Raw genomic sequence first — 11,908 nt, forward strand, 5'->3', positions numbered from 1 at the left:
ACTTCAAAAACTGTATGACTCATCCTGAAGGGCATCCAGATTCATCAACTCAAATATAATTTGTGGTGACTACCTAACTCTGCCTATCATATAAAACTGCACTGGCTGTTTTGCTCAGTTGCTGCATAAAGGTATTTGTTTGCTTAAAAATCTTAAAAATCCTTGCTTACAGTTCTTTTGAAAAAGCATGCATGATTTTAAATATTAGAGTCCTTAAGACTTCTGTCTCAAGAAGTCCTAAGAATTTGACAATGCTATAATAGTAAGCTGATTTTAATAATATAGTTCCTAGAGTTCCTTTCAAAGTAACCTGTGTAACAGAACACCAGCCTCCCAGAGCTAGCCTGTCAGAAGTACAGAGTACTGTGTGCTTTTTACTATGAAGACAGCTAGTCCAGAACCCAAGGGGTTATTTTAATAAAGAGGGCAGTTAAATGCAGAGAATCAGATGCTATCTTCTGAATTCTTTGAGATGTACTTGCTGAACTGTATCCTAGAGAAAGAATTTTACAATCTAAAAAAGAAAAAAACATTTCCAACAAAATTCCACAAACAATACAAATTATCTGTGATATGAATAAAATGTTAACAATTCCACCTTTTAAGGTCTATGTGCATTTGTGTCGTGCGTTTTCACACATGCATAATGTACCTCTGCTTTAAGCCTCTCAATTTCAGTGTCCTGATCTTCTAGCTGAGTGCGCAGCTGATTGGCAGCCACCTTCTCAGTCTCCACGATCTGTACAAGGTGGATGTATTTCTGCATCAGCACCTCTCGTTCGATGATAATGTCAGAGTAACTGAAAAGTTCACAGAGGATAAAATGTCAATATAAACAGCTAATTAATGTGCTGAAAACAGAATGTATACAAAAATAAAAAATGAATAAGTAGTCGCATGCATAAAACACAGCAGCTCTCACTGCTTGCTGCTGTAGTTTATATAGTGGGGGAAATGAGTATTTGAAAGAAAAGAACTGAACAGTCTCTCATTTTTATGGTAGTTTCATTTTAATGGAGAAACAGAATATCAACCAAAAATCCTAAGAAAAAAAACACATTACATAAAATGTATAAATGGATTTGCATTAAGTGAAATAAGTACTTGATACTCAAACAAAACATGACTTGTTTCATGTTTCTTGGCTACTGTATGGCAACTCAAGTAGCTCAAGAAACTCAAATGTCAGCTCCCCGCACAGACTTTCTACAGGACTGAGGACTTGGAGACAGGCTAAGCCACTCCATGACCTTCATGTACATGTACATGTTACCTCAGTGATATGTTTTGGTGCTGTAGTGTTCTTGCTGAGGTAAGAGGGTTCTCCTTCAGCCCTTAGAAAAAAACAGCCTCAAAGCCTGAAAATGTTTGTTTGATTGTGGGGATGGTGTTGTTTGGTTCATTAATTATTTCACTCAGTGACATGCAAATCAATTTACAACTTTTATGCCTTTTTTTCTGGATTTGTGGTTGATATTCTTTCTCTTTCCATTAAAATGGAACTAACATAAAAATAGAGACTGTTCATTTCTTTGCAAGTCAGCAAACTTGCAAATTCAGCAGGAGATCAAATAATTATTTATCCCATTGATTATTGCTTCAAAGAATAACAAAAATCTATTTATGACTGAAATATATGCTACTGTGTAACCAAAAATGTGTTTTCATTACAAGAGGACCCTGATGTTGAAAAAATCTATAGTAGATAGTATCTAACTTCCCTTTAAAACTGAAGCTCATAATTGTACTCATACATAGGGCACTAGTGCAATTATAAAGCACCAACCACAAAATAGAGGCAATCCCAAGATGCTTTAAAGCTATTAAATATTCTGTAACTTATAATTCACCAAAATGTCAGAATATTGCAAGTTTTGCAGGTCTTATTAATGAGCCCTTTACAAATCCTGTATATTGACCAAAATGGTAAATATATTGTCAGTTACGTATAGTTATGTGTTTCTCAGACTGAATGTTTGAACATTTTAGTGTCTTTTTGACTTGGGCTGTTTACTATATAAAGCTGATACATAAAGGATGACTTTTGTACAATACTGACAAGAGCTGAAAGTGATTTAAAAAATGGCAATATATTTTTAGAAGTACTCTTTATATAGTAATGTACTGTGCGCATACCTGGCCTGCTGGATGGCCTCCACCCATTCATCGCACTCACACTCTTCCTCTGTCCGTAGCTCCAGTGGTTTCTGTCCATCATGACCAAACATGATGAGGAAGTAGTGCTGACAGAGAGATGAAGAAGGAAAAAAAGATTTTTACATTATTGTGTCACCCTGAAACTGGACAGAAGTCTTTTTGTTGTACCTTTGCTAATAATACCAATGCTGCAACTTTAAAATATTTCTTTGTATTTGCTTTCTATCTTTTAATTGCACAGATTATTCCCACGTAGAGTTCGGCACACCTTACACTAAGCAGCAATATCTATCCCATAGGGTGGAGAAAAAGGGACACAGTACGGGGGAGGATGGGTGGCTCAGCACGCTTAGCACACAGTTCTCATCTATTGCTCCCTTCTCCATCAGCCTTTTGCCAATTAGCTCGCTCGTTGCCTCCCTCTTTCCCTTCTCTCGTTTTCTGTCTGCCTCTCTTATTACTCTGATGAATTTCGCTATGTAACTGCCTTCAAAACACTTCCCCACACTTACACACAGACACATGTCAATACATGCAAGTGCAGAGGCACACACCTACAGTAGAGCACACACACTAGGCATTATGTGAAGTGATAGAGGCTTTTATTCAAATGGTCATGTCCTGGGGCACTGGGTTACCAGAAGAGCTGCTATTCTTAGTCAAGGAAAACAGGGACGACCGAGCTCTGCATTGGCTTTCTCTCTCCTCCTCTTCTCTTCTCTTTATCCCACCACCTCTTTCCTCCTCCCTCTCTCTCTTTGCACTTCACCTATCATCCCACTCCACCTCCTCTGCCCCGCTCAACCAGCATCCTCACTTTTCTTGTTTTCTAATCCCACTCCTCCTCCTCCACATCCCTTCGTACTTTCATCTCTTTGTGTCTCTCAGTAAGGACTCGGTGAACCAGATAGAGTCCAGAGGAGAGACGTTTGCCCTGCAGGAGGATGGTTGGGCTTTGGCCCCTGCAGTGGGGATGAGCTGGGGACTGAGGACAGGATATGTGAACACACACACACACTCATAGACCCTCCTCCATTTCTATCCCCCTATCTCAGCTTTTTATGTATCTGTCATTTCGATTCACTGCCTGGCTGTATTTTATTATATCAACAATAATCTGTGCTCTAACAGCCTTTGACAGGGAGAAGGATGGGAGGAGAGAGGAAGAGAGAGACAGGAGAGGGAGGTGTTACATAACATTTCTTAACTGAGTACATATTTCTAAATTGTGTCACAACCCAACAAGATAACATTTCCATGGCAACAAAATATCTGCCGCTGCTGCCTTGTTTTGCACTTCCATTTTCTCCTTACGAGTGCTGCCTCTATTCATTTAAGGCTTTTATTTATCCATCATGCAATTTCAGGCATAAAAGGAAATAGTCTTCAACAGGAAGTGAAACATTGAGCTTAAATCTCTAGATGGATAACCTTTTGCACATCTAACGTAATAGCTGTTATGTATTTGACCAACTGTACTATACGAGTCAGATGACAATTAATCTATATTTGCATACATGCAAATATTTCCACATCATGTTGATTCAAGATCCTTTGATCACACAGATGTCTGTGTTGTTATTTTCACATAGAACAAATCAATGTGCTTTTGACATGCTTGCTTAAATAATCACAGCTTTTAATTAAAGTGAAAGCAGGAACACAACAGTCTAAAATAAAAGTAAGAGTCTTGCATTAAAAGAAAGGCTATGACATATATGTACTATGGCTAGTACATATCCTGGATCTGCTGTTGTTGAATTGTGCTATACAAATAAATTTGCCTTGCCTTGCCTTGCCTAAAAATGTTAATTCAATAATTGTATTTTCAGCATATAGTAGTTAAATATAAAAGTCTACATATAAGTAACAATCTACTAGTAAACAAACTTAAAGTTGTGTAGTACTCTATTGACTTTTGGACCAGTCGTAGCACCACAGACCTACTGTTTTCCCATTTTTCTTGTTTTGTTCATGAAACATGAATGCGGATGCACAAACGTGATTGGATGGAGAGCGGCACAGTGCGCTTGTAATATGCAAGTTACAGCACAATTTAAAATATTAAAAAGAATAAGGTTTGTGGATGTTTATGTGGAAGGAAGCGCAATACCCTAGTTTCTTAGACTTCAGGCCTTTATAGAGTGATTAGGTGAGAAAAACTGAAGGTAAACATAACTTCTATTGTTTTTTAAAAAAAAAACCTGTCAGGGCACCTTTAAGCAAAGTATAAATTTTCATGCTCAGTGCAGTTTATATTACATATTATCCTTTTCCCCTTTCAGGCATGTAACTTATTACGCAATACAAACATTGCACTTCTTTGCACTAAATTTCTCTTTGAATGTAATTAACTACCTTTTGATTTATACCTGCTACTTAACAGATCCTAAAGATGGTATGTATGCTTGATATATATTTTTGTATCCTGCCTTAACATTTATATTCTACCATTCTGCCAAGTTTTTTCTGCAACTGTGGCCCAATTGTCACCAGGCAATCATTAAAGTTTAATGTTACTGCATCCTTTACAGAAGATTCTGCATCATGCTGGACCCCTAAAGCATTCCAGTGAATTGCTCTGTAACATTGTACTGTGTCCTCATTAGTTGGAGGAATTTGCACATCTCATGAATGGTACTCTGACTGTCTCTGAGCTATGACCACAGAGCTTCCCAACTTTACAGTACAGATCTGGACTCCTGGCTCAGTCTCCCTTCAAATCGGCTCAAGCGTACCCTTCATCCCTGAGGGCCTTCATTGTACTGTAAGAAATTTCATTTAGACAAATAAAGACAGCGAGGAAACAAAAGAGAAAAAAGACACTGAGCTTTTTTTGTGCTCTTTCACTCTTTATTTCACTTGCAACCAATTTAACAGTCCCCTGATACACTCTTTAAATCCTGATGTGAGAAACAGCAGAAATCGGGCCGTGACAGCATGACATAAAGTCTATTTTACTTTCACCAAGCAAAGCTTAAGAACAATGTAAGGCAAAAATGTTATTGTGCAAAACCATTTTTCACTTCAATCTTTAAAACTACCTGCTGTGAAAACAGAGGTGAGGAGCTCTTCGAACAAAAAAAATGACTTTCACAGTCCAGCACAGCCTAAATGTTGGGGAATGAATGCCTGCCACACACATGTACGAGTTAATAATAGTGCAGATGATGAAAAGCTTTTTCTCATTATTAAAGATTTATGAAAGCTTAAAATGAAATTTGTGTTAATAGATTTATTAGCCAAAAATGGCTGGCGGACCCAGAAATACTCATCTTTTTTAATAAATATTTAAAAGCAGAGATGGCAGAATCACTGTGATTGGGGACTAAAACAGCCAATAATGATGCAACACTACCGTCTGCTTTGGGATCTGCACTGATGAGAGCAAAAATTGCATTTTGCAGCACTACAAATGGGCCTTAGTTTTTCACTTCATTCTAAATATCAGAATTTCAAAGCTATTTTCTGCATCAGTGTTCTGTGCTTCAAAGAGCCATTAAACCCCAAACTATTAGAAGTTTTAGCTTCACTGGAGTTAAATTAGTATGACCCCAGCGCAGAAACTCCACAGTCACACATGCTGTAGTATATAACTTGTAGGGTAGTTTGGAATTCATGTCTCAAACACGAAGCCCAAAAGACATTGAATTTTATCATGAAAGAAAGGCAATTTTGCCAGCCTTGCTATCAAAAACCCAATATAATTTCATGACTAGGGTATGAGCCAGTTGTGTTTATGCACAAAAGCACACAACAGGTGTTTGTGACGGTTTCAGCTGCTAGAATAGTGAAGCTGTAAGTAGGTCTGCTTGCTGTTTTTCTAGTTTAGCTGTATACATAACCATTAGCACATTACTTGTTCATTGGTATATGCACAGCACAAGTGCAACTTGAGTCAAACCTTATTAGGTGGAAAAGTCACCAAAGTTTTTAAGCAGTTAAAAAATAGAATTGAAATTATGACTATCACTTTAAACCTCTATAAAAACGGAGCTGAATCTCAGACGCTGCATCTCAGACGCTGCATCTCAGACGCTGCATCTCAGACGCTCCGTTAGCTGTTAGCATTTATCATAGAAAAAGACTGAACACATTTTATATTTTTGGAATTTCCTTTAGACAGACAAGACCTAGGTAGAGGCACTTGTCTATAATGCACACCACCACTTTTGGAGCAAACCAAACACATTATATCAGCATAAACAGCTAATAGCAACTGTCAGTTGGTGTCTATTGTCTATCTGTCCAAAAGCTAAAGTTTGGCTGAAACTGCATCATGCAACAGGACAATGATCCCAGGCACACCAGCACAACTACAGCAGAAAGAAACAGAAAAAAAGGTGTTTCAATTGTGCGGTCAAAATTCAGACCTCATCCAAAGCAAACTGTAGTGTGCTTAGTTTTTTTTTTTTGTTTTTTCGTTTTTTTTTTTTTTTTTTTTTACAGGACTTGGTGGAGTCCTCCCATGACCAAACTTAAAAATTTAAAAATCAACACTTCATTACATTATGTTGGATGAACCTAATCCAGTAGCTCAACAGAAAAGGTACAGAACATCCAATTCCTAAAAGGATTTAATATGGTTTGTAAATGGTTAACTGTGATGAGTAAGCAGCTGAAAAATGTTTATAAATATCAACACTACTGCTTTCACTTCTTAATCACAAATCTAATGCAAATGTGGCAGCGCAGCTAGCACACAGGTGCACAATTCACAAAAATAATGGCCTCACACAGTGTGTGGAGTTGTGTGTCATAGGACTATCAAAAGCAAACCACTATGCTAAACGTAATTTGGACTTTAGGTGTATGGAAACAAATAATAAAAAAAAGAAACCAGTGCCACCATTGAGTCAAAAATGCTACAAGCGCAGATGCAACAGAACAAGCATTCAACCAAAAAAGGAAAATGTAGCTGAGTCTGTGACATGAGAGAAATAAAGAGAAGGGATTGACACGTAGATAATGAGAGAGAACAGTTTTTAAGGAAAACGCTAACAAAGGTTGGCTGAAAAGTGCTACTTAGCTGATACATCTGAAAATACAAGCAGGTGTTTGTCTGTCATTCTATAGACACACTGATTGCATGGCAGAAAGACAAAATTATTAACAAGCAATTTCAGCACAGAGTATAATCTGTCTCCGTTGAGTCCTACTGCATGGTAATTACCATCACAGGGGGGGAAAGAACGCAGACCAGAGTTGTGTATGCAAGACTCTTGTAATCTATAATCGTTTTTTCTAGTATGCTTTTGAGGGTGTATATGTACAATCTTGAAAGATCAAAAGAAAAGAAAACTAAAGGACAAAAAAGCACATGCTGTGATTCTGTGAAACAGACATAATCTCATGCCACGTGTTGTTGGCAGGTCTCGTGGTGGAAACAATCCCTCAAACACAACAGCAAGAAATTATTGGCTGTGTGTGAATTAAAAGGTTATGTTGAAAACCTTTTAATAATTTCAACAACACATAACAAAGGTAATTAAGGGTAAGTAATATTTCATTGCTGGTATCGTCTATGAAAATATCATTGATCACATGATCAGCATTCATTCATACTTTTCATGAGCCTGAATATATTTTGCTATTACAAGATTCAAATCAGCTACTTAAACAATAAAAAATAATTTGTGAGAAGTAGTTTTGGAAGGATAAAAAAAGGTTATTTTTTCCCCACTAATCTTCTGGATCAGACTCATATCACTTCTTTATATTCCTCTCATTTCTCTCCTGTTATGCTACCACGGGGCATTAATATTTTCTGCTCATAAAATGCTCCAAGGACAAGAGAGAGAAAAAAAACTACTATTGTCATGGAAACCTTCTACACTCAATAATTCAGATTTGCTTTACCTTATAACTGTAAAGTTGTTTACATGCACAGCTATCCCTCTAAAAATGAAAACTTTTTAATACATTTCTATTGTTATTCATCAGTAGATCCAAAGTACATATTTTGCTTGGGATCATTAAGCTATTGGCATAGACAATTTTTAGAGAAGTAGATTAGTGAACTTCAGAAAGCTGCTTGGATGGGTGGGAGTTTGTTTTAATCTAACACTAACCCTGTGCATTCATTGGAGGGAGTGCGTGTGAATGTTTAGAAAAAGTACTTAGGTGTAGATAAAAATGCTTGTAAAACTGTGTGAACGTGTTAATGGGTTTTGTGGTAAGAAAGCACTTTAAGTGCTCAATTAGAACAGAAAAGCACTATATAAATATTCATCTATTTACATGTAAGTCTGTATTTTGTCATTTTGGGCAGCCCTAACTTATCAGTTTCCCCTAAGATCCTAGCTTCCTTATGTCATCTTTCTAACGCCTGAGAAGAAGATGTTTCTCTTCAACCTTCAAACTTAAGCTTTCAGTTCTTTCTCTGTTTCTTTCACAATCAAAGTAAACAGTATGTCTCTCAACATGACAAAGAAAATGCTAGTTTTGACGTGCTTCATTCACTTCAGTGGAAATGGCTTTCTTTCAATATTTTTGTAAGCCCCACTCTGTAATTTCAAAAAGCTTTAATGAACTTTTTTTTAAAAATACACTTCCTGGAGACTTGTCATTGCAACGTGACACAAAACATTAATCTGACAGCAGCAGCGGCAGCAGCGGTACTTTATGTAACCACCGAATTCAGCTAATGATGTAGGCTACCAGCTAATGTGACAATCACTGAATCAACATCCCACATCCCACTGTTTTTTTATTGCCCTCCATGCTGTTCACTTCCTTCAAAGAAGTTTGTATAATAAAGTGTGGGGCAGTCTTTTCCTCTCTCACATACACAAATAAAATATCCAGACTGTTCTCACACATATCTACCCACTGTATATATACTAATACAATAATAACTGTTGCCCCAGAAAACTCTGATTGGGGATTACCTGTCTATCTGAGATTTCTTTTAAAAGGGATTAATCAAATTGCTCCCCTCCTCCGCAGTTTATTTTCACTCCCATCCTCCTACTCTACTAGTTAAATACACACAAATTAAACATGCAAAAGCAAATCCCTCATATGAAGGCATCAACAGGCTTTTGGCCTCATCTTACACATTTGTTGCGTTATAGTGACTGTGTGACTTTATTGCCTTAATGCAGGAGATACTGAATTGGAGATTCCTCTGTAATTCCCAGAGAGCAACATCAGAGGCTTCCAAGCAGACAGTGGATCAGTTTTACTTTTTTCTTGAGAAAATTAACAGGATCTTGTAAAATCCAGTCCTCATAAGTAAAGACAACATATATGAAGGCACCAGGCGGTTGTATTCCTTCATGCTAAAGTTTGTCAGAGACACATCTCCTATATCTATACCTGTAGCTAGAAGGATCACGTATAATAGATGGCAGCAGCTCCAGATATAACACCACTTGTGAATACAGAGGTTCAATTCCAAGAGCGTCAACAACCTATGGAGTAACCACAAACATTCTAAGCCCATCTGAGGAGAATGATGATCAGCCCAACATTGACTGAGAAATACAATTTATATTATTCTCACATGTACCCTGCCAAAAATGTAGCAGCATGGTGCCTGACAAATTTTATAAACAGGATTAGCCCTGTAAAATTAAAGGTACTCGGTATAGTGTAAGAAACAGCAGTGTGTTAATATTTTTACTCCCCTGTTTCCTTTAATGATCTAATTTAGGAGAAAAACATTACATTTTAATGCAATATTTACCAGGTAAGTGAAACTATGCTGTTCGTAAGATGGTTTACTACAGTTAGAACTCAAACTAAGTTTGAAAAAACAACAAAAATTGGCTGACACAATGTTATATGAAAATAAAATTTTGACATAATGGCTCGCACAGCTGCTGCAGATTTGTCGCCTGCACATCCATGATCTAAATCTGAATCATTTGAGTCATGTTCAAGACACTAGTTTGGAATAGTCTGATGTTTGTGGCATGGCACAGAAGATGGGCACACTGTTGTCATAAGGGGACCGACATTGGGAGAAACAATATTCAGGTTGACAGCTGTGTTTAAAAGGTGATCAATTGCTACCAAGTGGCACAAAGTACGCCAAAAAATATCCTCCTGACCAACAACAGCCTGAAACTCTAGTATATCCTTTCTTTGCGTTTACACCAAATTCTGAGACTACCATCTATATGTTAGAGCAAAAATTAAGACTCGTCAGACCAGTTATTGTTTTTCCAAGCTTCTATTGTCTAATTTTGGAGAGCCTATGTGTGAATTGTACCCAGCGTAGCTTTCTGCTGCCATATCTCATCTGCTTCAAGGTTCCATGTGTTGTGCTTTCAGAGATTCTCTACGGCGATTGTAACAAGCGGTTACCTGTTACCTGCCGTTCGGCTCAAAGCAGTCTGGCCATTCTCCTCTGACCCGTAACATCAACAAACAATTTTTCCCCAAGAACTGCCATTCATTGGATATTTTCTCCTTTTTCCTGTAAAGCCTACAGATGGTTGTAGATCTGTAGTTTTTGACATACTCAGACATTTTCCACAGAAGTAAGAGTACTAGCTAAAAGCAGATACTGTTCACAGTTATTATAGTATAAGTGTTTTATTGTACATAAGGTCTGCTCCCATTGTTACCAAGACTTCAAACACAACAGACAGATTTTAAGCTAGATGCCAGCTTTAAATTCTGAAACTAATGAGGTTCATAATGGCTCTAACACTTGGCAAAAAATTTAACAGCAAAATGAAAATCAGCCCGCAGAGAAAAGCAAATCAGACTCAGGGTGTACGGGACGAATCGGTTCCAATTAATGCGCGCAATAGTGAAAACACAAGACCCAGAGAGGGGGACTTAGAGCTAGAGGAGCTTTCTAATGAGAACTAATTACACACACATGCATGAACATGAGGAAGTCAGCACTGACACTTCAACTCTAGTGTGTCGCCCCACCTTTTCACTTTTGTAAAAGGAAACCCATCTGTGAATATACTGTAGCTACACATACACACTGTATTAAACTCAAACAGTACTCAATTAAATGATTGCACCATTCCCATGCATCCCATCCATTCTTATAAAATATTCAATCCCAATGTAGTCCAATTAGTCTGTCTCCTTCAAAGCTAACAAACTACGCTGCAAACACAAATTGTACAAATATTCATGTTTAGAAGTCTCGTTCTCTCTGCAAAGGGAAACAATTTATTGTAACATTTCTTAAAATGTTGTGGTTTTAGAAAACATGTGAGGTTAGAAAACACAGTGCAACAAGCCACAATATTATATGATTCCTGATCAAAAAGTGAGAATTATTAGAGAATTATTTACTCCTTCACAGGCAAAAGATATTAACAGCAAGCTATTGTACAATTTTATGTAATTTTAAAAACCTTTTCATTTAAGTCAGTTTTGATTCTCTCTCAACGCTATGCCATTTCATGGGATCTTCCCTGTGATCGACTTATAGATATTTAAAAGAAGGTGTAAATGTAGCAAGCAGTAAACATGATTTCCCAGTTTTTGTACAGTTAAACACGAGAATGTCAACGTTTACGAATGTTCTTCACGTACTTTAGGCCCTTTAAACCAACTGAGTATTGGTAATACCACAGCCTATCTGAGTGCTGATCATGTCAATTCATTTATGCGCACAGTGTACTCATATTCTGATGGCTGCCTCCAGCAGGATAACACACCATGCCAAAAATCTCAGATGATTTCAAACTGGTTTCCTGAACATGGCACAAATGTTCTCCACAGTCACCAGATCTCAATCCACTGAGTCAGTCACATCACAATCTCAACCAGT

General features: G+C 37.4%; 1 protein-coding gene across 3 annotated transcripts in view; it reads right to left on the reverse strand.

Annotated features, from left to right (window-relative positions):
- The window catches only part of LOC146562775 (ras-specific guanine nucleotide-releasing factor 2), a 45,469-nt gene that overhangs the window by 25,378 nt on the left and 8,183 nt on the right, over window positions 1-11,908 (reverse strand). For all 3 annotated transcript variants that reach the window (XM_085294914.1, XM_085294913.1, XM_085294915.1), the window contains 2 exons: window positions 2,137-2,243; window positions 653-800 (listed from right to left, as the gene is read on the reverse strand). In XM_085294914.1, coding sequence (XP_085151040.1) covers window positions 653-800; window positions 2,137-2,243 — 255 coding nt within the window. The remainder of the gene's footprint in view (window positions 1-652; window positions 801-2,136; window positions 2,244-11,908) is intronic.

This window comes from Mchenga conophoros, linkage group LG12 (assembly GCF_057382185.1).
Source record: "Mchenga conophoros isolate Kocher_MC1m ecotype Shallow Benthic linkage group LG12, M_conophoros_male_GT1.1, whole genome shotgun sequence".
NCBI classification, from domain to species: Eukaryota; Metazoa; Chordata; class Actinopteri; order Cichliformes; family Cichlidae; genus Mchenga; species Mchenga conophoros.